The following is a 21268-nucleotide window of genomic DNA, read 5'->3' on the forward strand; positions in this document are numbered from 1 at the left end:
TAGGCGAAGAGGACCGCAGATGGAGGGACGCGGGGCCCGCTCCCCTGCCTGCGGCGGGCTCCGCTTACCGCATAGAGGAGAAGGGCGCAGGGGGCGCGGCGGGGAAGGGACGGAGTAGGGAGAAGGGGAAGCGGTGGGGCGCCGTGTGCGCGGGTCTCCGCGGCGCTGCGGCGGGCGGAGCGCCTGGGGGCGGGGTCCGGGCCAGGGGCGTGTCTCGACAGGGAAGGGGCGCGGGGTGGGGCAGGTCTCGACGCCGGTGGGGACCAGGCGCAGTGGGGCAGGGTCCCGACGGGGGCCCCTCGGTGTCCCGTCCGCGGGCGGGGCGGGGTCGCGGGCGGCTCCGCCCTCCGCGGCTGTGAAGGCGGGGCGGACGGGCTCCGGAAGGCGGAGGGAAGGAGCCGGATTTGGGGCGATGGCGGCGCCCAACGCGCTGCTGGTGATGGGCGTGAGCGGCTCGGGGAAGTAGGTGCTGGGGGCCAGGTTCGGGAGGCGCAATGGGGAGGCGGCGCGCGGCGGAGGCCAGACCTGCCGCCGTTTTGGGCCTGTGGCGACTGGAGTTCCCTGGGGAGCCCCCTACCTTTCCCTTTGCCGACGAGGAAACAGGCCCAGAGCGCCTTGCTCCCTCTCCCCACTTGCCAGGCTGCTCGCTCCGGGAGCGCCTGGCCCGGGGCCGCATCCCAGACTCGGGCTCTGCATCTCTGAATTTAGGCAGAGGCGCCCGCTGGGGTAACGGGTTCTGCTTGGCCCCTGCAGCTGCCCGGGCAGGTTGATTGACGGCCTCAAGTCAGAACAGCGTGCAGGAGAACAAGGGGCCACAGAGAACGCGCAACCTCCTCGCAAGCGCCTAGAGACATAGCACTAGCTCCCTCCTTCCTGGCCTTGGACTTTTCTGATTAGAGTTTGGAAAGTGGATTTAACTATCTAACCTACTGTGTCCCCCACTTCAACTAGAAGTATGGAGTATTAAATTTGAAGAGTGCTCCAGGTTTGTGAGGAAGGAAGAGCATTCCACACCGCAGAGCCCCTGGCCAGCCCAGTCTGGCCAACTTGGGGGTGCCGAGGAAGCCTTTGGCTTCCTGCTTAGTCCAAAGTCCAGCAGTGCCCTTTATCAGAAAAGACAGGCAGCCTTAAACCAGAGGCAGCAAAAGACAATTGAAGTTTCACAACCTCCAAAGGCTTTTCACCCTTCTAGAATGTTCTGAATCTGGAACTGCCCATGCGGTCCAGTGTATTTCCAAGACTCCTTGCTCCAGGTAGGTAGGTAGGTAGGTTTAGCTTTACAAAAATTACTGTGGCATTTGGGTGCTCTGACGAGTCTCCTGTGAGGCGAGCACTATGCTTTATTTCTACTGAGAGTCCTTGGTCCATCTTCAAACATGGACCAGGGACCTTCACCATGTCCCCTGGTTAAGAAGTTTGGTTAGAGTGGTAGAGAATGGTTTTTCAGTTTCCTTATATCTCCTTTCTGCCCATCTACACCCTAGTCTAGTTAGCTCTTGTTTTAAATTATGACTGGTGGCTGACATGTTCATTCCTGGCTAATCTAACTTGGTCGTAAGTGTGATTTCTGTTGTACACAGCACTGGTTTCTCCAGCCCTGGAGTTTGGCTGGGACAGTTTAATAATCGCCAGGAGGCTGCAACATGTCAGCCTATGCAGCCTCCACTGGAGTCAACATAATGGGAGAGGTTCTAGTTCTCTCAATCCTGTGGTCACTTTAGGGAGGAGGTCTCAGTGTGTCTTTTTAACACCTTCCGGATACTTTCTTAACAAAAGAGAGAACCCTTGGTAATTAACAATATAGAGTTTCTTCATAAAGTTTTGTTTTCATTGTGTGCATCTTTTTAGTGACCTCCTACTTAAGGCAAGTGAGGATGGCTTCCTGTATAAGGGATGGAAAGAATTTCCTTTAACACATTTGTTTAAAGAGTGAAGCAATTAAATAAAAGTAACACATAGATAATTCTAAAAGTAGCATGTACAACTTAGGTGAGAAGGCATGATGAACTAGTAGGAGGGTACAATAAAAAAATCCTGAAGGTTTTATGTCAGTGATTGGCATTTGGATAATATTTCAGAAGTTGAGAGCAAGAGGAGGCTTCATTTCTAAATCATCGCCTGCCAACCTCCATCCCTATCCCCATTGCACTAGCCGTAAACCTCAAGATGGCTGAAACCAGTCTCAGTGGGCTGAGCATTATGTCTTGGGAGCTAGTAGGTGCTCATTAAATATTGGCTGAGTGAAATGAGAAAGTGAATGGATAAATGTAGCTCAGTTCCCTTGTTTTACCAGTGAGAAAACAGGTTCAGAGGACAAGGTGGGCATAGTCATTTAGTGGCAGAATGGAGAATGTGGCCAGATCTCAAGCTCTGGGACCGAAGCCCTCTTCACTTACCTGTAGTTGTTAGGGTCTGAACAGAAAGCATTCAACTCCCATACTTAATAATGAATGCTGGTAATTCTCCAGGTCCTTTATTTGAAGCGTGTGTCCCTTTTAAGTCCCAGTGTTCTAATGCTTTTATGAGCTCCATGAACCTTGTGTGGGTGCTTAGAGGTTAAATTCCCTGTCAGACCCCTGCCTCCAGTATCCTCAGTAGAATTTCTTACTTTATTTAGTTGTTGTCTATGTAGTGACTGGACATGACAGTCACTAAGTCATGTCTGATTCCTTGCGACCTTCACTACCTCCTAGTTGGCTCAGATTGTCCATTGAGTCCATGATGCTATCCAACCATCTCATCCTGTTCTTTTTCAAAAAATAATTATCTACAAAACAGGGACCAAAAACTTAAGGGACCAAAAAAAAACTTAGGAGTTTAATGAGATGTATTGCTTTTGTGGGAAATTTTAGTGAAAACTCGATAATTATTTAAATTCCTGGAGAAAACGAAAGCCATGCTCTAGACTTGAGGGTGAGGAGCACGTGTCTCAGTTTCAATATTGTTAAGTTGTTGGTGTTTAATACCGGTGAGGCAGCCGTGTGCTTCCCACGGCTCCTTGGATGGAAGAGGCAGATGGGGGAAGGGTAGTCACGTGGCATCTGTGTCCTCTCCACAGATCGACCGTGGGCGCCCTGCTGGCATCTGAGGTAACCTGTGCTAACACCTCCCAGTTGCAAGTCTCATCTTGTCTCGTTGCTTCTGGCCTGCGTGGTTTGTAAACTCACCGCAGACACCTCCACAAAGCTTGTGAAACCCCCTGGAGCAATTTTGTTTCTCTCCTTGGTCATGGGAAATAATGATGAATGAAAAAAACAGCTGCAGCCACTCAGTGGGCGGGATTAGTGAAGCATCCTTACAGCCCTCCCTGCTCCTGCACCCACCTGGGTGGAGGAGGGATGGTCTGTGTGGCTGCCGGTGGGAAAGAGGGTGGCCGGGTTGTTTCTGCACCTGCTGTTAGTGTTAGGAACCCACAGTGCCCATCACATGGGCCGCATGACCTGCTATGTACCCTCTTTCACTTTGTTCTTAAAGCTAGGATGGAAATTCTACGATGCAGATGACTACCACCCAGAGGAAAATCGAATAAAGATGCAAAAAGGGATAGCGCTAAATGATGAGGTAAGGTGCACTGTCTGTCTTTATTTCCAACACAGATGTCCCAGCCGGGTGATGCAGGTGAAGATGCCTGCAGCGCTTGGTGCAGTAGAGTTCCTGAGTCACGCACTCAAGACAGTGCTCCAGAAGCCAGGCGCACAGCAGTCCATGTATGTGAGCTGTAGCCCCGAACTCCTGTCTAAACTCTAAACTGGCATCAGGACTGATGCCACCATCAGCCCCAGCTTGGCAGGATCCGCCAGAACACTTTGTTGAGGGATTCAAATCTGCAGAGTGTAATTCCTGAGAGGGCACAGGCTCCTCTGTGGCTCATACATGTGGAAGTTCACCTTTTCTTCCCAGGACCTACCAGCCTACCCTCTCCAGGCCGTGGTGCCCACCCCAAAGCTAGAGTGATCTTTGCAAACTCTGGAGGTTTCCCATTATCTCAGCATCAAGACCAGACACATAAACTCCTACACGTACATGGTCAGGCCAAGTTGGCAGTGCCCCACTCCAGTCTCTTTGGGTACACCCCACCCTCCCATATCCCACCCCCACTCTCTACCCCCATCTCCACTGGAGCCATCCTTGCCCTTTGCAGTGGCTCTGGTGCCATGCTCCTCCCCCAGGGCCTTTGTGTCTGCTGTTCCCACTGTGAGGGATGGGCCTCCCCACTCTTCTGTTACCTGCTCATGCATCACGTCTCAGCACCTGTGCCCCTTCTTCAGGGAAGCTCACCCTGACTTCTAGATAAAACCTCCTCTAATAACTCTCAGGGCGGCATATCCCTTATCATCCATGTCCCAGTTGTAACATGGCATTTGATGGTATGAAAATTTGATTAATATTTGTTGCTGTAACTAGATTTTACCTCCAAAAGGACAGGCATTGTGGCCATTTCTGTTAACCATTATATATCCCCAGAGCCTGACACACAGTGTATATCAGAAAATATTTGTGGCAAATTTGTGAATGAAAAAATAAGTGAAAGAATGAATGGCCTGACATCTCATTCCTTTATGCACTGTTGTGAGGGCCTTTTCTAGAGGGTCTTTCTCAAACCAGAGTCACAAACTGTGGATTCATAGAACTAGCTGTAACCCAGGAGAGACTGAGGGCAGGGCCTAGGGTGGGTCCACAGAGCAGCTGGCAGCAGGGGCCCCAGGCAGGTCCACATGCCAAGCGTGTCCAAAGGACCGGTATTGGGATGGAACTGGCCAAAGAGCAACGCTGGTGTTTGTACTTTCATGAACTCGGCTCCCCCAGTTTGTGCTCCACTTTCTTCTCTTTGTTCAGCCTTGAAGGACTGGAGTCACTAACCCATATTAGGTCTAATTCTGGAGCACTCTGAGGGTTTCTGTTTGTTTCAGGAAGTGCTCCCCAAGTTTAAACATTAAACCATCAAAATTTAAGTTTACAACATTTGACTTTAGAAGGTGGGAGGAGAGCAGCCAAAGTGAGATACAGAGTAACGACTTAAACATAACAATGATTCTGTACTAGAGATAGTAAACATAATGCAGATAACCTGGCCCCACCACCCAGCTTGTGTGACTTTTGGCAAATGGCTTGGTCTCTCTTTGCCTCATTTTCCTCCTGTGAAGTAGGAATGATGACAGGATCTATTTTATTGGGTCCTTGAGAGGATTAGATAAAATGGAAAGTATGCACAGAGACATACCTGAAGGATTCAGTGCTTATCACTTACTGTTGTTGTTAATACTGTATCTGTATACGCATACATGTAACACATCATTTCTGTGGAGTGTGTAAATTGTGACCGTGCTAGGGTTGTTTTCTTTTTCCTCTTGCTGAGTACAAAATTAACAAAGTAAAGCAACCCCAAATGGACAGATTTTTATAATGGCATTTAAGCATTGTTCCTCTTATTCACAAGTGAGCCTTGTTAAGTGAGCAGTATTGATGGGGCTGGGGGCTGAGGAGGAGAACTGAGAAGAGGAATTTATTGTACAGAAGAAAAGGTTATCAATTACTGGAAGAAACATAATGAGTTACTAAATATATTCAGAGGAAGTTATACAAGTTTGCCTGACATCAGAGTAAAGCAGAGAGGAATGCAGTAAAACAGCAGATGGCTAACGTTTTTGATGAGAGCCCAGTGAGTCTATGAGTGAAGGTGTGGGTCACAGCTGAGCTGGCACCACGACCTCATTGCCCTGGCAACCAGCCCGCAGGCCCTCGTCCCCCAGAGGATACTGTGCTGAGCATCAGGTAGACTGTTAGAGGCAGAGGTAATGGTATACCTTGGGGGAGATTCTCAGGATGGTTTGGGGAGGTCCATGAGGTCACCAAGAGTCAGACACAACTGAGTGACTAACACACATACACACGCACGCACGCACGCACGCACGCACGCACGCACGCGCGCGAGTTGAATATACCAAGGGCACCTTAAGGCTATTTCAATTAAATGTAAACTCCAGTTCTGGGATTGCACTGCCATACTTCAAGTGTTCAAAAGCCACATGTGGCTGGTGGCTGCCAATCCAGATGGCGCAGGTAGGGAACATTTCCATCAGGGCAGGAAGCTCTGTTGGACAGCGCTGGTGGAGAAAGATACGCCACCCAGGCAGGGATGCATGGTTAACATGAGATGATGATTTCCAAGCTGTCCGTCAGTGAGTCTCCCTGATGTGCTGGGTCCATGCTCTGGCAGCCCATGGGGTGACACTTGAGCAGACTTCAACCTCAGTCTATTTACAAGAGAAGTTTTGGACAGTTCTGTTCCTAATTACAAATATAATACTTATCCTGTATAAAACATTTGACCAATGCCTACAAATTCTTTCACAGAATATATCTCCCTTGGTTTCATCTTCCAAAAGTACCTACTAATTGAATTTGATATGTATACCCATCTTTTGGGGGTATATACTTTGTTTATATGCATTTTTCTCCTCTCTGGGCTTAGGTTCACTTTTGCACCGGATAAGCCCGTGGCTCACCTCCACTGCTCCCCTCCCACTTTCCTTGCCCTCTCTCCACCTCCCCCAGCAATGCTCTTCCATCTGTTCCTCTGAGCGCCTGCCCTTTAATTGCCATCCCCTTCCAGAAGACACTTTCTCCTGCTAGATAGGCCAAGGAAGCGTTCTCTGTCCTCATGATGCTCTGATTTAGCCCTCAGTGCTTAAGCCCTGGGCTGGGGGCTCAGGGTACACTGCACCCCTACCCCTGCATGTAGGGCCTGTCAGGAATGAAGGGGCCTAGAATAGCAATCCAGTAAACTTGGATGCTCACTTGGATTATGTTGTTTCCTCCTCTCTTCTAAGACTTTCTGTGTTCGATTTCACTAATTATCATATTGTCTGTAGTATTTACACACGGAATTCAGTGAATTTGGCCTAGTATCTCCTGTTTGGCCTCAGCTTCTGCCTCTGTGAAGAGAAAGTCTTAGTCATCCCTTTCTTCACAAACATTACGAATGCAACATTTGGACCCCATGTGTCAAGTTCTCCCTAAGACCCGAGAGGAAAGGCCAGACTCCGTAGCAGCTCACTCAGAGTCTTGACTATCCTTCCTGAGAGTTTCTCCTCACCCTCCTCACATAGCAACTCCCACATCTGGTCGGCAGTGCTAAGCTCCTGCCTCATCCGTTTACTGTAGAGTCTTCCATCTCTAATATTTAATACTCCCAGTCTTACCCTGCCCTCTGCTCGGCAGGCCCTGTTTCCATTAAAATCCTCTTTATCCTTGAAGATTTAGTCTTCCTAGGGCCTGATTAAAATTGATCTCTCCCTCTGCTCTCCAGTCAGAGCCCTTCTTAGTATATCCCTTGGAGCCCTCATCTCTGCCTTACGTGTAGTTTAACTGATAGATACCCATCATCAGGCTGTGACTCCCTTGAGGACAGGAACCACACCATTCATATTATATTCCCAATGCTCTATATGGCGCTTTGCACATATTAAATATTCATTATTTGTGGAATTAGAATCTACTGCATACCAAATTCACTTATTAAAGATCTTTTCCAGATTCAAAGTTGGAAACCGATGCCGTTTATTGCAGCTATAAAATCAGCCCCCCAAAATAATGTTTAAAATGAAGTCTACTCCTTTTCCTGTTTAAATCCCAAAGCAGATCAGTGAATTACATGATTCCCCCATTTTGCAGATGAACAAAGGGAGGCACAGAGAAGTAACTTGAGCAAAGGCACAGAGTCAAGGGGATCTAACCTCTAAGACCCTACTTTTTCTACTGTGTTAAAGGCCCTGATACTCCACACACACCCAATCTATGAGAAATGAATCAGGGTTGGTTAAATGGAGATGGAAAGGGTGAAAGTGAGGTTGATAGAGCAGGAGAGAGGCGTAGCCCTCAGCGAGCACTTCCCTTGGAGGGATCTAGGCCTGGATGGGTACCTGAGGCAGGTGATGCCTGGCTTCACACAGACCAGGGATGAGAATGCTGGAGTCCCCCCGGGAATTCACGTAGCACCTGGACTGACTCTGGAAGAACTCTCTCCTTGTGGCCCCCTGTGACCCTCTAGGGAAGGATCCCAACTGTGTAATAACTGTGACTCAATACTTGGAAACTTCTGTAAAATAAAGTTGAAAGTACTTCATTGCTATCTCCAGCCTTCTCCCATTGATTTTATGGCTGGTGGACCCAGACCTTACTGGTGCTGTGAATAAACTGGTCCAACATGCATTCTGATTGGGCAGATGTCTGAAAGCATTTATTTCTGTTTTATATTTCTACTTATTAATATTAGTTTTCATGGTTGAGCTTCTGAGGAATTTTATTGTGACTAAGTGAAGCAACATGCATAATTCTCAGCTAAGGCACATATTTAGACACTGGTAAAATAATAAAAAAGCAGGGATTCGAAGTAAAGTTCTGTTTACCTGTACAAAGGGTAGGAAGTTTATTACCCAAATATGTTTTCTGTTTTTTTTAAATTCACTTGTTTCATCCTTATTGTGAAATATTTTAGGCATGCAGAAAATATAATGACTAATAAAGTCAATATCCAGCTTAATGCAATAACATAATGCAATAACATAAGCCATAAAATAATACAGAGATTGATCTCTGTACAAAGAGATTTGGTGCTGATGGGCTGGAGGAATTGTGCAATCTAGTTAAAATAACAAAACACAAGGTTGCTCCTCTGCTAGTGGGAAGAAAGGTAAGATAGCTAAAGTACTAGGAATTAAACAAATTATCCCCCTTTCTTGGTGCATCCAAAGCCACCAGGAACATTTTACTCATGCAGAAGTACAGCTCATTTTTTGTGTTTTCATCTGTGAATCAGTCCTAGTGCATCATTATAATTGCTTCTTGAACTCTTAAGTAGGTATGTGAATACTGAATATGTGAATTAGCATTTGACTGTCTGAACCTTCCAACTTGGAGAAGGGCATGGCAACCCACTCCAGTATTCCTGCCTGGAGAATTCCATGGACAGAGGAGCCTGGCAAGCTATACAGTCCATGGGCTCACAAACAGTCAGACATGACTGAGCAACCTTCCTACTACCTCTTCCAAACCAAGCATTCTTGCTGAATGGAGATCAGCACTAGTCTCAGGATTTTGTTTCACCTAGGGACATTCAGAAAACGAAGATCATGGCATCTGGTCCCATCACTTCATGGGAAATAGATGGGGAAACAGTGGAAACAGTGTCAGACTTTATTTTTTGGGGCTCCAAAATCACTGCAGATGGTGATTGCAGCCATGAAATTAAAAGACGCTTACTCCTTGGAAGAAAAGTTATGACCAACCTAGACAGTATATTCAAAAGGAGAGACATTACTTTGCCAACTAAGGTCCGTCTAGTCAAGGCTATGGTTTTTCCTGTGGTCATGTATGGATGTGAGAGTTGGACTGTGAAGAAGGCTGAGTGCCGAAGAATTGATGCGTTTGAACTGTGGTGTTGGAGAAGACTCTTGAGAGTCCCTTGGACTGCAAGGAGATCCGACCAGTCCATTCTGAAGGAGATCAGCCCTGGGATTTCTTTGGAAGGAATGATGCTAAAGCTGAAGCTCCAGTACTTTGGCCACATCATGCGAAGAGTTGACTCATTGGGAAAGACTCTGATGCTGGGAGGGATTGGGGGCAGGAGGAGAAGGGGAAGACCGAGGATGAGATGGCTGGATGGCATCACGGACTCGATGGACATGAGTCTGAGTGAACTCCGGGAGATAGGAACAGGGAGGCCTGGCGTGCTGAGATTCATGGGGTCGCAAAGAGTCGGACATGACTGAGCGACTGAACTGAACTGAAGAGACATGCACAGTGACAGGGATGCATTGTGGAAAAGACTGCCTGACTACCCAGATGGGACCAGGGTAGTCAGGCTCTGTCTTGCTGGCTCAACCCCTGATACTGTCAACACGGTGAACACAGGTTCATGTCTCATATGAGAACCCCACTAGTCAGGTTCACAAGATTTCTACATAAAACCAGAATGCCAACTGATTAATTTACAAGGAGAAATTTAACTGCCACGTGGCCCATAACACATCAATCTGATTTCAGAAGCCAAAATGCAGTCAGATATCTCAGTGAACATGCAATCAAAAGAGTAGGAGAGTTAAAGCTTAAGTTTCTAATGGTGTGAGACCACCCACCCCATTAGACAAAGACGTTTGCTAGTGAGAACATGATATTTGAAGTCATAAGGCCAGAACTCCATGTCCTCTGGACAGTACTTTGCTGTCTAATCCTATAGTGTTCCTGCCCTGGTTTTTCACTCCCAAGCCTCACGTGCTTCCTTTATGTGTGTAAAAATACATAGTTGGATCATAGTGATGCACTGCTAGCCTGAGGGTCATTTTTTACTTCTTCAGATGAGTTTAGACATCTCTATCCCTTTCTATTAAGTGTTGATCTTTAAAGACTTAAAGAACAAGCTTCTTTCCTTCTGTTCCAAGTGCTTAGGAAGACACTTCACTGTGGCCCCCATATGCTGTAAGATTCCTTAACTTTATAGAAGTTGACATCATTTCTTAAACTCGAAGCTGGACACCTCTATTTACATGTAAAACACACACTGAAGTTAGTCCCATTAATAATTAGTACAGCACTTTGCCAAGTAAGTTGCCTGTGCAACCCTTCCTGCGGGTTTGGAAAGCAACGAATCTTTGTAGGTCTGGGTCCTAGGTAGGAAACTGGTCATGTTGCTGACGTGAGTCTTCAAGGCCCAGTCACCGTGCTCTGTTGCAGCCTTCTGTTGGAGAAGCTGTTTTGGAAGATATAGCCAAGAGGTTAAAAAAAATTTTTTTAAGGTCTTTGTATAAATGATAGTGTTTTCTTTTTTATCCCTATTAGTTCATGAATGTAGTAGAAAAGCTTAGCTGTTCACAATGAGAATACAGAAGAGAAAGGAATTTAGAAATTTGGGTGCAAATGGAATCTTAGAAGTTAAACTCAGGGTGATCATGTGTAGAGTATTGAAAGAAAGGACCCAGAATAGTGTCTGGGTCTCCCTAAGCACACAACAGATACTTGCAAATGGACGAAGGAAAGGGAGATCCAAATCTGAGCTTGAGTTGGCAGCTTTCCCATGGGCAATTTTCCATCATACTGCACGGCTCAGTAAGTCCAGCTAGTTTTCCCCACTACCTATAATCCTTGACACTCTTCTTCCCTGACCCCCATCATAAGTCTAGAAAAATACTGTGTTATGGTGGCAATTTCAAGTTCCATAAGTATAGCTGCTACAACTTTTTTTCTCCTCACTGACTTCTCTAGAACATTTAGTTTTTGAGTACGATGTCAGAAAATCTTGGCAAGAATAAGTCTTAAAACATATACACTTTTCCAGGAGCATGTAAGTCTCCCCATAGAGCACAAAGTTCTTTATGGTCTGCAAGTTTAGAACTGGTAAGCCTCATCATCTTGTTACTTTGTTTAGAAATAACCACACTGGGTCCACTGAGTACTCAGACAAGTGCTAACATAAACAAGGCTTTCATTAAATACATTTGAGCTATCATGTGTACATTGTAGTAGCTGTTACAACTTGAGTAATAGTATCTGTGAATTATGTAGTTATTGTTATTTAAGATACTATTCATATAAGTTAGGTAATAGTTGTCATTTGATCTCTGTCTTCTGCAGATTTTATAGCTGTCACATTTGAACTTTTAAGTGGTCTCTGATTGAGTAATGTGTACACAGAGGTAAAGTCTTTAAAGAATTATGTGACTAATAAAACTTCCAGGACTCTTAACCCAATATTAGCACACAGTGCTTTTAAAAAATATTATTTACTATGAAAAGATACATATAATGAAAAAATTTTAACTGTGTATGTGTGTGTAGCATGTGTGCATGTAGTGTGTGTGTGTACAAAATCCTTCTCTGCTTCCAGACAAGGGTGGATCCTAGTAACTAGAAGGTCTTTAGTTTGCTGAGCACAGAGTGATGGCCTTGGTGGAATGAAACTTTCACTTACTGGGGAGCTAGTTACTCTGAATAAGAAATAGGGAAAGCCTAAGCCCAGAGGAAATATTCAGGAGCTGAAAGACCTCACCCAGAGCTGGAGAACTTGAAAGGCTCCTGGTGGAAAAGATTAGGGGAGTGGGATGGGGGATTTAACCAAGGTCAAAAGCAAAATGAGAAATTCTCAGGTGCCAGAATCAAAGTAGCAAGATTTAATTAAACCTAAATTAACCTCTTCCCCCAGGTTTTGAGAATGCATATAAGCCAGGAGGGTGGGAAGTATGATTTTTGATGTTCCTGTAGAGATGGGAGATGATACCTGTATGCGGGATGGAGCTGGACCTGAACCTAAGTGTGAGGACTTGTATAATGTATAAAGGGAAGACTTTCTTCAGGTGAGGATTACAATGCTTAGGGTCACAGTCTGCTCAGCCCTTCCCCCATCACCAAGTGAAAACATGACCTTGTTGATTCTAAAGTATTCAGTCACCAAAACTGAATTAAAAATAGAAAAATCTGAATATAATACAATGTTCATTAAATAAATTCAATCTATAATCAGAGATCTTTCATCAAAATAAATAAAAGATAGGCCCAGATAGTTTTTCAGATGAGTTTCACTCAGCTCAGATTGCTATAACAAAATAACATAGACTGGGTGACTTAAACAATAGACATGTATTTATCACAGTTCTGGAGGGTGAAAGCCCAAGATCAAGATGTCAGCATGGTCAGTTTCTTGTTTATTCTGAGCTTGGAGGTTCTCTGTATCCCCACTGGGTGGTTGAAGGGGAGGGCAGCAGAAGGAGAGAGAGTATATACTAGCTCACTGGTCTCTTCTTATAAGGGCACTAAGCCCATCATGAGGATCTCATCCTCATGACCTCATCTAAACCTGATTACCTCCAAATATTCTTACATGGGGGATATGAATTTTGGGGAAATAAAAACATTCAGTCCATAAAAATAATATATTGTATACAAGCTGTTTCAAAGAAGAGAAAAAAGAAGGAAAGCTGCCCTACTTATTTTTAGGAGGCAGGGATAACCTTGATACCAAAATTTAATATGGACTACACAAGAAAACAAATGCAAGTCAATCTCAATTATACAGATACAGAAATCTAAATAAAATGGTAGTAATCAAATGTTAAGAGCAAGGACTTTTAAAGATGCATCATGGGGACTTGCCTGGTGGTCCAGTGGATAAGACTTGATGCTCCCAATGCAGGGGTGGGTTCAGTTCTTGTTTGGAGAACCAAGATGCCACATACCACAACCAAGCCTGCACACCACAACTTGAGAGCCTGCATGCCACAATGAAGACCCAAAGCAGCCGGAAAAAAAAAAGCCTTAAATAATAAAGACATCATCTTTCTTGAATATGCATCAAAATGATAAAGGATGGGCGTTGGGACATATAGAAACCAGACTGTGAGCTGAAAATCATTAAAGCTGGGTCATGAGTACAGAGAGGTTTGTTTTGTACCATTTTGTCTCTTTTCACATATGTTTTAAATTCGCATAATAAAAAAGTTTTTTTTTAATACGTTATGGCCAATCAGTATTTACCCCAGGGGAACTTCTTTGTGTAACACTCTAGGGTGTCCTATGTAAACTTCTGCCTTCTCTGGAAAAATAAAAAATTCTCACAATACTTTTATCTGAAAGAAGCTTTGTTTTTAGAGGGTTTGAAGAATAGGACCAGGGGGCAGCTGGCTTAAGAGTTTCTAGGAATAACTCTACATCTGAGATCAGAAGCACCCGAAGAACCATGCAAATACAGCAAAAGATCTGTGAGTGTATCGGAAAATGGCAGCCCACTTCGGTATCCTTGCCTGGAGAGTCCCCACGGACAGAGGAGCCGGCAGTCTCAGGGTCAAACACGACCAAAGCGACTTAGCGCACACACACACACACACAAACATATCAGAACCAAAGAACGTGTATTTGTAATGGGAAGATTGACATGGGGGAGTTACATACTGGCATTTTAGGGTAATTTTTATCATTGCGGAAAGAACCTCTGACACCTGGACCAGGAACATGGTTCTGTGCTGAATTGCCCAGTGACTTAATTCCTCAGCCTGTGCATGGCCTCCTCCTCAAAACCACTGAGATTTCTCTGGACCTTAACATTGATGAACATGGTGAACATGTTTCTGTACAAATGAACAATATCTGGAAAAGCCACTTTGTGTTTGTTTTAATTTCAGGACAGAATTCCATGGCTCTGCAAATTGCATGACATTTTACGAAGGTAAGAGAACATCAGACCCCATAAGCCAGTGAGTAAAGGAAACCACTCTTGAAATCATAACTGACTAGTGATACAGGATCCCAGAAATGAAATGCACCTCCACCTGGTGACTAACAATGACTTTTAATCAGCCACAGAGTGTCAGGTTCTAGAGTCAGCCTTCTAGACAACTTAATAATTACTAGCTGGGAATTTTACTCAGCAACTTGGCTTCCATAAACCTGTTTATTATTCTGAAAAATAGGGATCTAGTTCCTACTCACAACAGTCCTTATAGATTGTCGTGAGGAATTAGTGAATAAAGCGTGGGTAGCACTTAGAATGATACCTAATATATATAGTGAGTCCTAAATAAAATAATGTTGTTATAGCCATATCTTAGCCACTGCTTGTATTGCCTCCTACTTCAAGCTCTGACAACCAGGAAGATCTGGGGTCATTTGCGAATCAACAGATAACTCACTACCAGGACTGAAATCTCAAACTGTCCAGCTCTGTAGCATGCCTCTGAGCAAACGACCCTCTTCTCCCATCTGTGGGTCTGGCCCTTGGGAATCCTGGTTGGGACATGGAAGACAAAGGAGTGGCAGTGAGTGAGTTCCAAACCTTGCTTTCTAAGATGAAGTCATGTTTTACAAATTTAAAACCATTTGAGCCATGACTTTATACTTATTAAAAATTCAGTTTACATTTTTTTAAAACACTGCACATGGCTGGCAGTCCTGTCTTTGTATGAGTTTAGGGTTTTAAGGCTTTTGGGTTTTAGGATTTGAGAACTCCTACCCAACTGGGTCTCTAACATAAATAGACTCATCAGATCAAAGATTCTGACCTGTGATGGAAGCCAAAGTGAAGAGTCTCAGGAGAGCGGAGATCAGACCTCCAGGCTCAGAACTAACAAGCTCTCACTCATGCCCTTAAGAAGAGCTGGGAGGCTCAAGTACGTTGGTTTGTTGCTGATGACACACTCCATCCAGTCTACGATGGGTCTCCAGTCTACGATGGCCATAGATGAAGGCAGGCCCCTTCAGAATTCTTAGTTCTTAGTTCTGAACTGAAATCTCTACTAAGTACCCAAGCCAGCATTGACCCTTGACCACTTTATTTAGTTCCTTCCTGGCTCCAAGAAGACAACCTCTCCTGCCCAGGGCTGGTATACATCAGCTTAGTGGTAGGGGGGCTCATCCTCATGTATGGTCTTGGACCACACTGGTTTTCCCTTCAGTACAGTTCAGTCATTCAGTCGGATCCGACCCCTTGGGACCCCATGAACTACAGGACGCCAGGCTTCCCTGTCCATCACCAACTCCCAGAACCTACTCAAAATCCCGTCCATCACATTGGTGATGCCATCCAACCATCTCATCCTCTGTTGTCCCCTTCTTCTCCCACTGTCAATCTTTCCCAGCATCAGGGTCTTTTCCAATGAGTCAGTTCTTCACATCAGATGGCCAAAGTATTGGAGTTTGAGTGTTAGCATCAGTCCTTTCAATGAATATTCACAACTGATTTCCTTTAGGATGGACTGGTTGGATCTCCTTGCAGTCCAGGTGACTCTCAAGAGTCTTCTCCAACACCACAGTTCAAAAGCATCAGTTCTTCCACGCTCAGCTTTCTTAATAGTCCAACTCTCACATCCATACATGGCTACTGGAAAAACCATAGCTTTGACTAGACGGATCTTTGTTGGTAAAGTAATGTCTCTGCTTTATAATATGCTGTCTAGGTTTTCCCTTATTCGTGCCTTGTCAATCTACCTCTATTTCTGGCTCAGGTTTTTCTCTTAGTTTTCAGCATCTGAAAACTACTCACTTTCTGCTTACCTTGAAAACAGAGGGGCTGGTGCTCTCTTTTCCTGCTTTCTCCAGCTCTGCATGGGTGACCCCCAGATTCGTCCAGCATACTGCAGAGTAGGAATGGAGAAAATCCGAGGAGAGCCTGAGCCATGCTGTATGGGGGACACAGGTGCCTGCCAGCAGCCACCCATGTCCACAAGTGCTGGCTCAGTCACATCCTATAGCCCAGGGGCAGAGCTGATACTCACTCAGCACTTCCTGTGTGCTGGGCACCATGATAAACTTCCACACCACAGTTCTGTGGGCAGGTACTCTTGAGTAGCCACATTTAACAGATGATGAACTGATGCTCCTAAAGGAAATCAGTCCTGAATATGCACTGGAAGGACTGATGCTGAAGCTGAAACTCCAATACTTTGGCCACCTGATGCGAAGAATTGACTCACTGGAAAAGACCCTGATACTGGGAAAGACTGAAGGCAGGAGGAGAAGGGGACGACAGAGGATGAGATGGCTGGATGGCATCACTGACTCAATGGACATGAGTTTGGGTAAACACCAGGAGTTGGTGATAGACAGGAAGGCCTGGCGTGCTGCAGTCCATGGGGTCACAAAGAGTTGGACACAACTGAGTGACTGAACTGAACTGATGCTCAGAGAAGTAAATACATCACCCGAGAGGGCTCACTAGTGGAAGATCTTTACCTCAAAGCCAAGACTGCCTGATACTTGGCCACCATTTGTACCACCTTCCACTGTCAGAGAAGTGGGACTGAAGCCCTCAGCCTAGGTTTGACACCAGTTATTTTAAATGTCTTCACTCTTTGGGATCTCCCCTTCCCCATCTCCCCAGGTTTTGTTTTTTGTTTTTTAAACAGAGATGTAGCCTCTGGGCAGCATGTAGTTCTAGCCTGTTCAGCTCTGAAGAAAGTGTACAGAGACATCTTAATACAAGGAAAAGATGATGCACCTCTGAAGTGTGATGACTTGGGGAAGGAAGAAAAGCCAGTTGAGGTGAAGCTCCTTGTGGTCCATCTGACTGGGTCATTTGACATCATCTCTGGACGCTTACTCAGAAGAAAAGACCATTTTATGCCCCCTGAGTTACTGCAGTCCCAATTCGATACTCTGGAGACCCCATCAGCTCCAGAAAACTTTATCCAAATCAATGTGGACAAAAATCTTTCAGAGATAATTGCTACAATTATGGAAACCCTAAAATGAAATGAGAATCATTTATATCAGTGGTCCAGACCCATCAGGCATTAACTCTGTCTCCCACCCCAAACCATGTTCTCTCCAGATTCTTCTTAAGGTGAATAAACCACAATGTGTTGAGATATTGTTCAGGTGGATCTTGGGGAATCTGGGAGACTTTTATCATCATGCTGTGGCACATTCAGAGAAATGGAGTGGAAACTTTGAAAGTGAAGCTTCACTTAAGTTTAAATTCACGTGACCCAATCAAATGATCAGAGAGGAACTCCTATAATCAAAGCTGTAAACCCTGACCTTATTTAGAACATTCTTGATTATGCTTGTACTTGGACAAATAAATGAAACTTGGCTATCCTTGGCACCCTCTGGAGACTGGTCTCAGTAGAGAAGCATAGAGAATTGAGCACTCACCAGCAGTTCCGTTACACCACACACCTCTTCATCCTCTCTTTGGGCCATTTCAAAGTAAATAAAAAACACATACAGTTCATGGATTTTTTAAAAAAATTACAAAGGTGGAATTTGAATGAATGAAGTACAGGGCTGTCTGCCCCCAGTCCCCACTCCACTTTACAGAGACTCTTGTGAGACCAGGCTTGTGTTAACCTGCCCACCTTCCTGCTATAAAAGCTGTCAATGGTGGACACTAGGCAGGTGAGGGAAGAACACCAGAGCCGCTGTGGCCAAAACCTGACAGGAAAACGTTCCAGCAGGCGGCGTTATGGCAGTGGCAGCCGGGTCAGGCGAGGCAGTGGGGGGCTTAGAGGTGCTTATGTGTCGCTGGCATGCAGCTTACCAGGCGCCAGTGGGGAAAGGTGCAATGTGGCCAGCGTGGGCTGGGTTTGAGCACTTCCCTGACAGGGCTCCAGGAAGAAGCATCCTTATCCCTCTATCTAATCAGGGCCACAGGCTTTACAGGCCTTGGTTGGTTCTGTCTGGCCAAAAAGTGAGTTTTGGAACCAATTCCCTGTTTTCTTTCACAAGAATATGCATTTTTTTTTTTTTTTGGTCTCAGGAACCACAGATGAAATATATGCATGGGTTGCCAGTGGAATGAAAGGGCCCTTTTTGGACGAGTCTTGCCTAAGAAAATGTAGAGCCATGGATTTTCCTGACGGACTATTTGGGGCACCTCTTGCCTGGCTTCAGTTTACATCAGCATTCATACTCAGGGTCTAGGCCCTTCAACTGTCCAGCCAATATACTCAGGCTGGACGAGAGTCACCCCCAGCTATAGAGAAAGGACTCAATCAGTTCTGTGTACTCAGTGAGTACTCTGAGGAGTACTCTGGAGGGCTTGAGCACCTGTAACACAAAGCCCTGGCTCTCGGGGAGCCCAAGTTGGGTTGGAAAGATAGGGCATCTCATATCCTCTAGTACCAGCTAGAGTTCTCGGGGAAGGCAGTTCTTCACAAGAAGTAATTGATTTTCAAATATCCTCCTGGATCTTCTTGCGTGCATGCTAAGTCACTTCAGTCGTGTCCAACTCTGTAACCCTCCAGGCTCCTCTGTCCATGGGATTCTCCAGGCAAGAATACTGGAGTGCATTGCCATGCCCTCCTCCAGGAAATCCTCTCAACTCAGGGATCAAACCCATGTCTCTTTCGTCTCCTGCATTGGCAGGCAGATTCGTTACTGCTAGCACCACCTGGGGAGGCCAAACCTTCACATAGGATCAAATGAAAAAGGCTAAGGCTGTTTAAAGAAGCACTGAAGCTAACTCTGTTTTATACATAAGTAAAAGCAGTTTTGTTCTTTGCAGTTTTAATACATACTGAAATTTCCAAGAATGCAATAAAGGGACATTTGTATCCTATTTTATTTTTAACCTTACTAAGAATGATTTATCTTTTCAGAAAATCAGAGTGAATTTCTGTCAGACACAACAACCTATATCTAGCTGCATTTGTAATTGTTCATTCTCAGTGATCTGATGGGCAAAGCATCAAACTAATTCGTGTTCATCTAGAGTAGCCATGTCCAAGCATCATATTACTGAACCCCATCAGTTTATTACATATTACTTTCCTTTTTTTCCCTCCTTTTCAGAGGAGTCAATTTCACTTCAAGATGGTAAAGGGGGCATTAGAAAATAGTTTTGTTTTTCTAAAAAAGGAGTCTGGTAGGGCTGAGAATCAGGGCTCCAATCTTGCCAATGGTCGCAAGGAGGCTGTGGTGTGAACCAGTACTGCCCTCTGGTGGCCCTCAGGGACACAGCAAGCTCAAACAACTCGCCCACCCAAGCTGCTCCCCACCTGGCCCTGCCCACACCCCTGCCCAGCCACTAAGACCTGGGAAGAAGGGACAGGCAAAAAACATTTGCAGTGGTGCAAAAACAGATGTCAACCAAATATTTCCTCAGTCCTGCAATGCCACTTACCATCTTCTCTGGTAGGACTCTCTCTCCACTCCCCACCACTCAAGTCAGCTCAGGCTAAACATTTTTCTCTTCTATAAAATGGAGTGGCTGCCTGCCTCGTAAGCTTGTGGAACTGATATATAGCACATGCAAAGTGCTGAGATAAAAACTCAACACGCTAACGGCTCAACAAACGTTAGCTCTTATAATCTTGTCATCCACGGGTATCTGAGGTCAGAGGTTGGAAACTCCCATTCCTCTGCTTTCGTGAATGCATGGCAACTTATGAACCCCTGCTGAGTCTTAAGTCTTTGCGCTCTGATAGTCTTCCTTCTTAATTCCTGCCAGAGTCTCCTTCCACCTTCCCAGGCCTTGGTCAGGTCAAATCAGGCAACATCTGGGATGATATCCTTGAAGTCCAGGATAATAGGGCGACCTGCAGTATAGCAAGCAGGCTCAGGAACTGGGATGCTGAAAAGGGTGGGTTTTGGTTCTGGTTTCTGCCACAGACTCCCTGGGTCACCTACAGGGTGTCACCAGGTGTCTTCAGAGGTTCAGTGCTCACATTCTGTGCTTCACTAGAGATACCTGATGAGCAAAATTTTCAGTGGATGGGAGTGCAAGAAGCAAGAAATTAAAACAGCCTGACTTCAAAGATACCATCGACCAGGGACTTTAATTTTCTGAAACTAATAGGTAAGTTTATTCTCCCTTTGTGCATGAGTATATGCTAAGTCACTTAGTCATGCATGACTCATTGTGACCCTACAGACTATAGCCCACCAGGCTCCTCTGTCCATGGGATTCTCCAAGCAAGAATACTGAAGTGGGTTGCCACGCTCTTTCCCCAATCCAGGGATAGAACCCAGGTCTCTTATGTCTCCTGCATGGCAGGTGGGTTCTTCACCACTAGTGCCACTTGGGAAGCCCTCGTTCTTTCATTGAAGAGCAAATCTGTATATTTAAAATTATTGAGATTGGAATGTTGACTGTTATGGGCATTATGAATGCCTAACAATTACCAAGTATAATTTGATTAGACATCCAGCCCACAGGCTGCACTGGGCATCAACATAGGGGATTGTTTCAACTCCTATAGAATCTCGTGTGAAATGTAGCCTGTTGGTGGTTTCCTTCCGGATAATCGAATTCCTCCAGTGTTTTCCTCTCATGCAACGTATCTTACCTGCTGTAGAAATTAAATTTCACTTTGGAATGAAGGTTGAGAAGTCAGGGGCCATCACTCAGGAGGACCCCAGACCTGATAATGAGTAACACATACCTTAACCAAGGATCCAATCAGCTGGTGCTAGGGGAAGGGTCCCAAAATCATGACAGTCTCCACCAGGACTTGCATACTTGAATGCCTAGAGGACCTAACAAAAACAGTAACAGTGGGATGTGGGAGACAATGGGGAGTGGAGAACTGTGACAAAATGGAAAATGCATGCCTTATCTAAAATGGGCAGCCACAACTCATTGCCAGGTGATGAGGAACACACCTGCATTAAACAAGCTGGGTTTTTTGCTCACTGCATAAAGAAGCACACACACCTTCAGAACCATGAGGGCATATCTCTGTAAGCTGTTACAAGGACTTATGATCTGGGCAAGTTAGGTGACTGGGGGGAAGGTTCAAGGAAACAGGGCTCTCTCTAAATGGATACTGTGAGCAAGTGTGGG

The 21268-nt window shown here is 45.3% G+C and overlaps 1 protein-coding gene across 3 annotated transcripts; it reads left to right on the top strand.

The window, feature by feature from the left end:
* Nucleotides 1-300: 300 nt before the first annotated feature.
* Nucleotides 301-17596, top strand: IDNK (IDNK gluconokinase). 3 transcript variants are annotated; one of them, XM_040244446.1, is made up of 5 exons: nt 301-462; nt 3059-3089; nt 3475-3561; nt 14169-14212; nt 16887-17596. In XM_040244446.1, exons 1-5 carry the CDS (start codon nt 413-415, stop codon nt 17230-17232), a joined length of 558 nt encoding a protein of 185 aa, XP_040100380.1. In that variant the 5' UTR covers nt 301-412; the 3' UTR covers nt 17233-17596. The 3 variants fall into 3 exon arrangements, with proteins under 3 accessions (XP_040100380.1, XP_040100394.1, XP_040100387.1); XM_040244453.1 differs by having other exon boundaries at nt 379-462; nt 3479-3561; XM_040244460.1 differs by lacking the exon at nt 3059-3089 and having other exon boundaries at nt 350-462.
* The last annotated feature ends 3672 nt before the right edge of the window (nt 17597-21268 follow it).

The sequence above is a fragment of the Oryx dammah genome, unplaced genomic scaffold (genome assembly GCF_014754425.2).
Source record: "Oryx dammah isolate SB20612 unplaced genomic scaffold, SCBI_Odam_1.1 HiC_scaffold_1, whole genome shotgun sequence".
NCBI lineage: Eukaryota > Metazoa > Chordata > Mammalia > Artiodactyla > Bovidae > Oryx > Oryx dammah.

What these genes read in the sequence shown, in the direction of transcription:
- IDNK (XM_040244446.1), top strand. Translation starts at nt 413, where the DNA reads ATGGCGGCGCCCAACGCGCTGCTGGTGATGGGCGTGAGCGGCTCGGGG. An exon ending in GCGCCCTGCTGGCATCTGAG is followed by an intron (nt 3,090 to 3,474) that starts GTAACCTGTGCT and finishes TTGTTCTTAAAG; the next exon opens with CTAGGATGGAAATTCTACGA. An exon ending in TTGCATGACATTTTACGAAG is followed by an intron (nt 14,213 to 16,886) that starts GTAAGAGAACAT and finishes TTTTTTAAACAG; the next exon opens with AGATGTAGCCTCTGGGCAGC.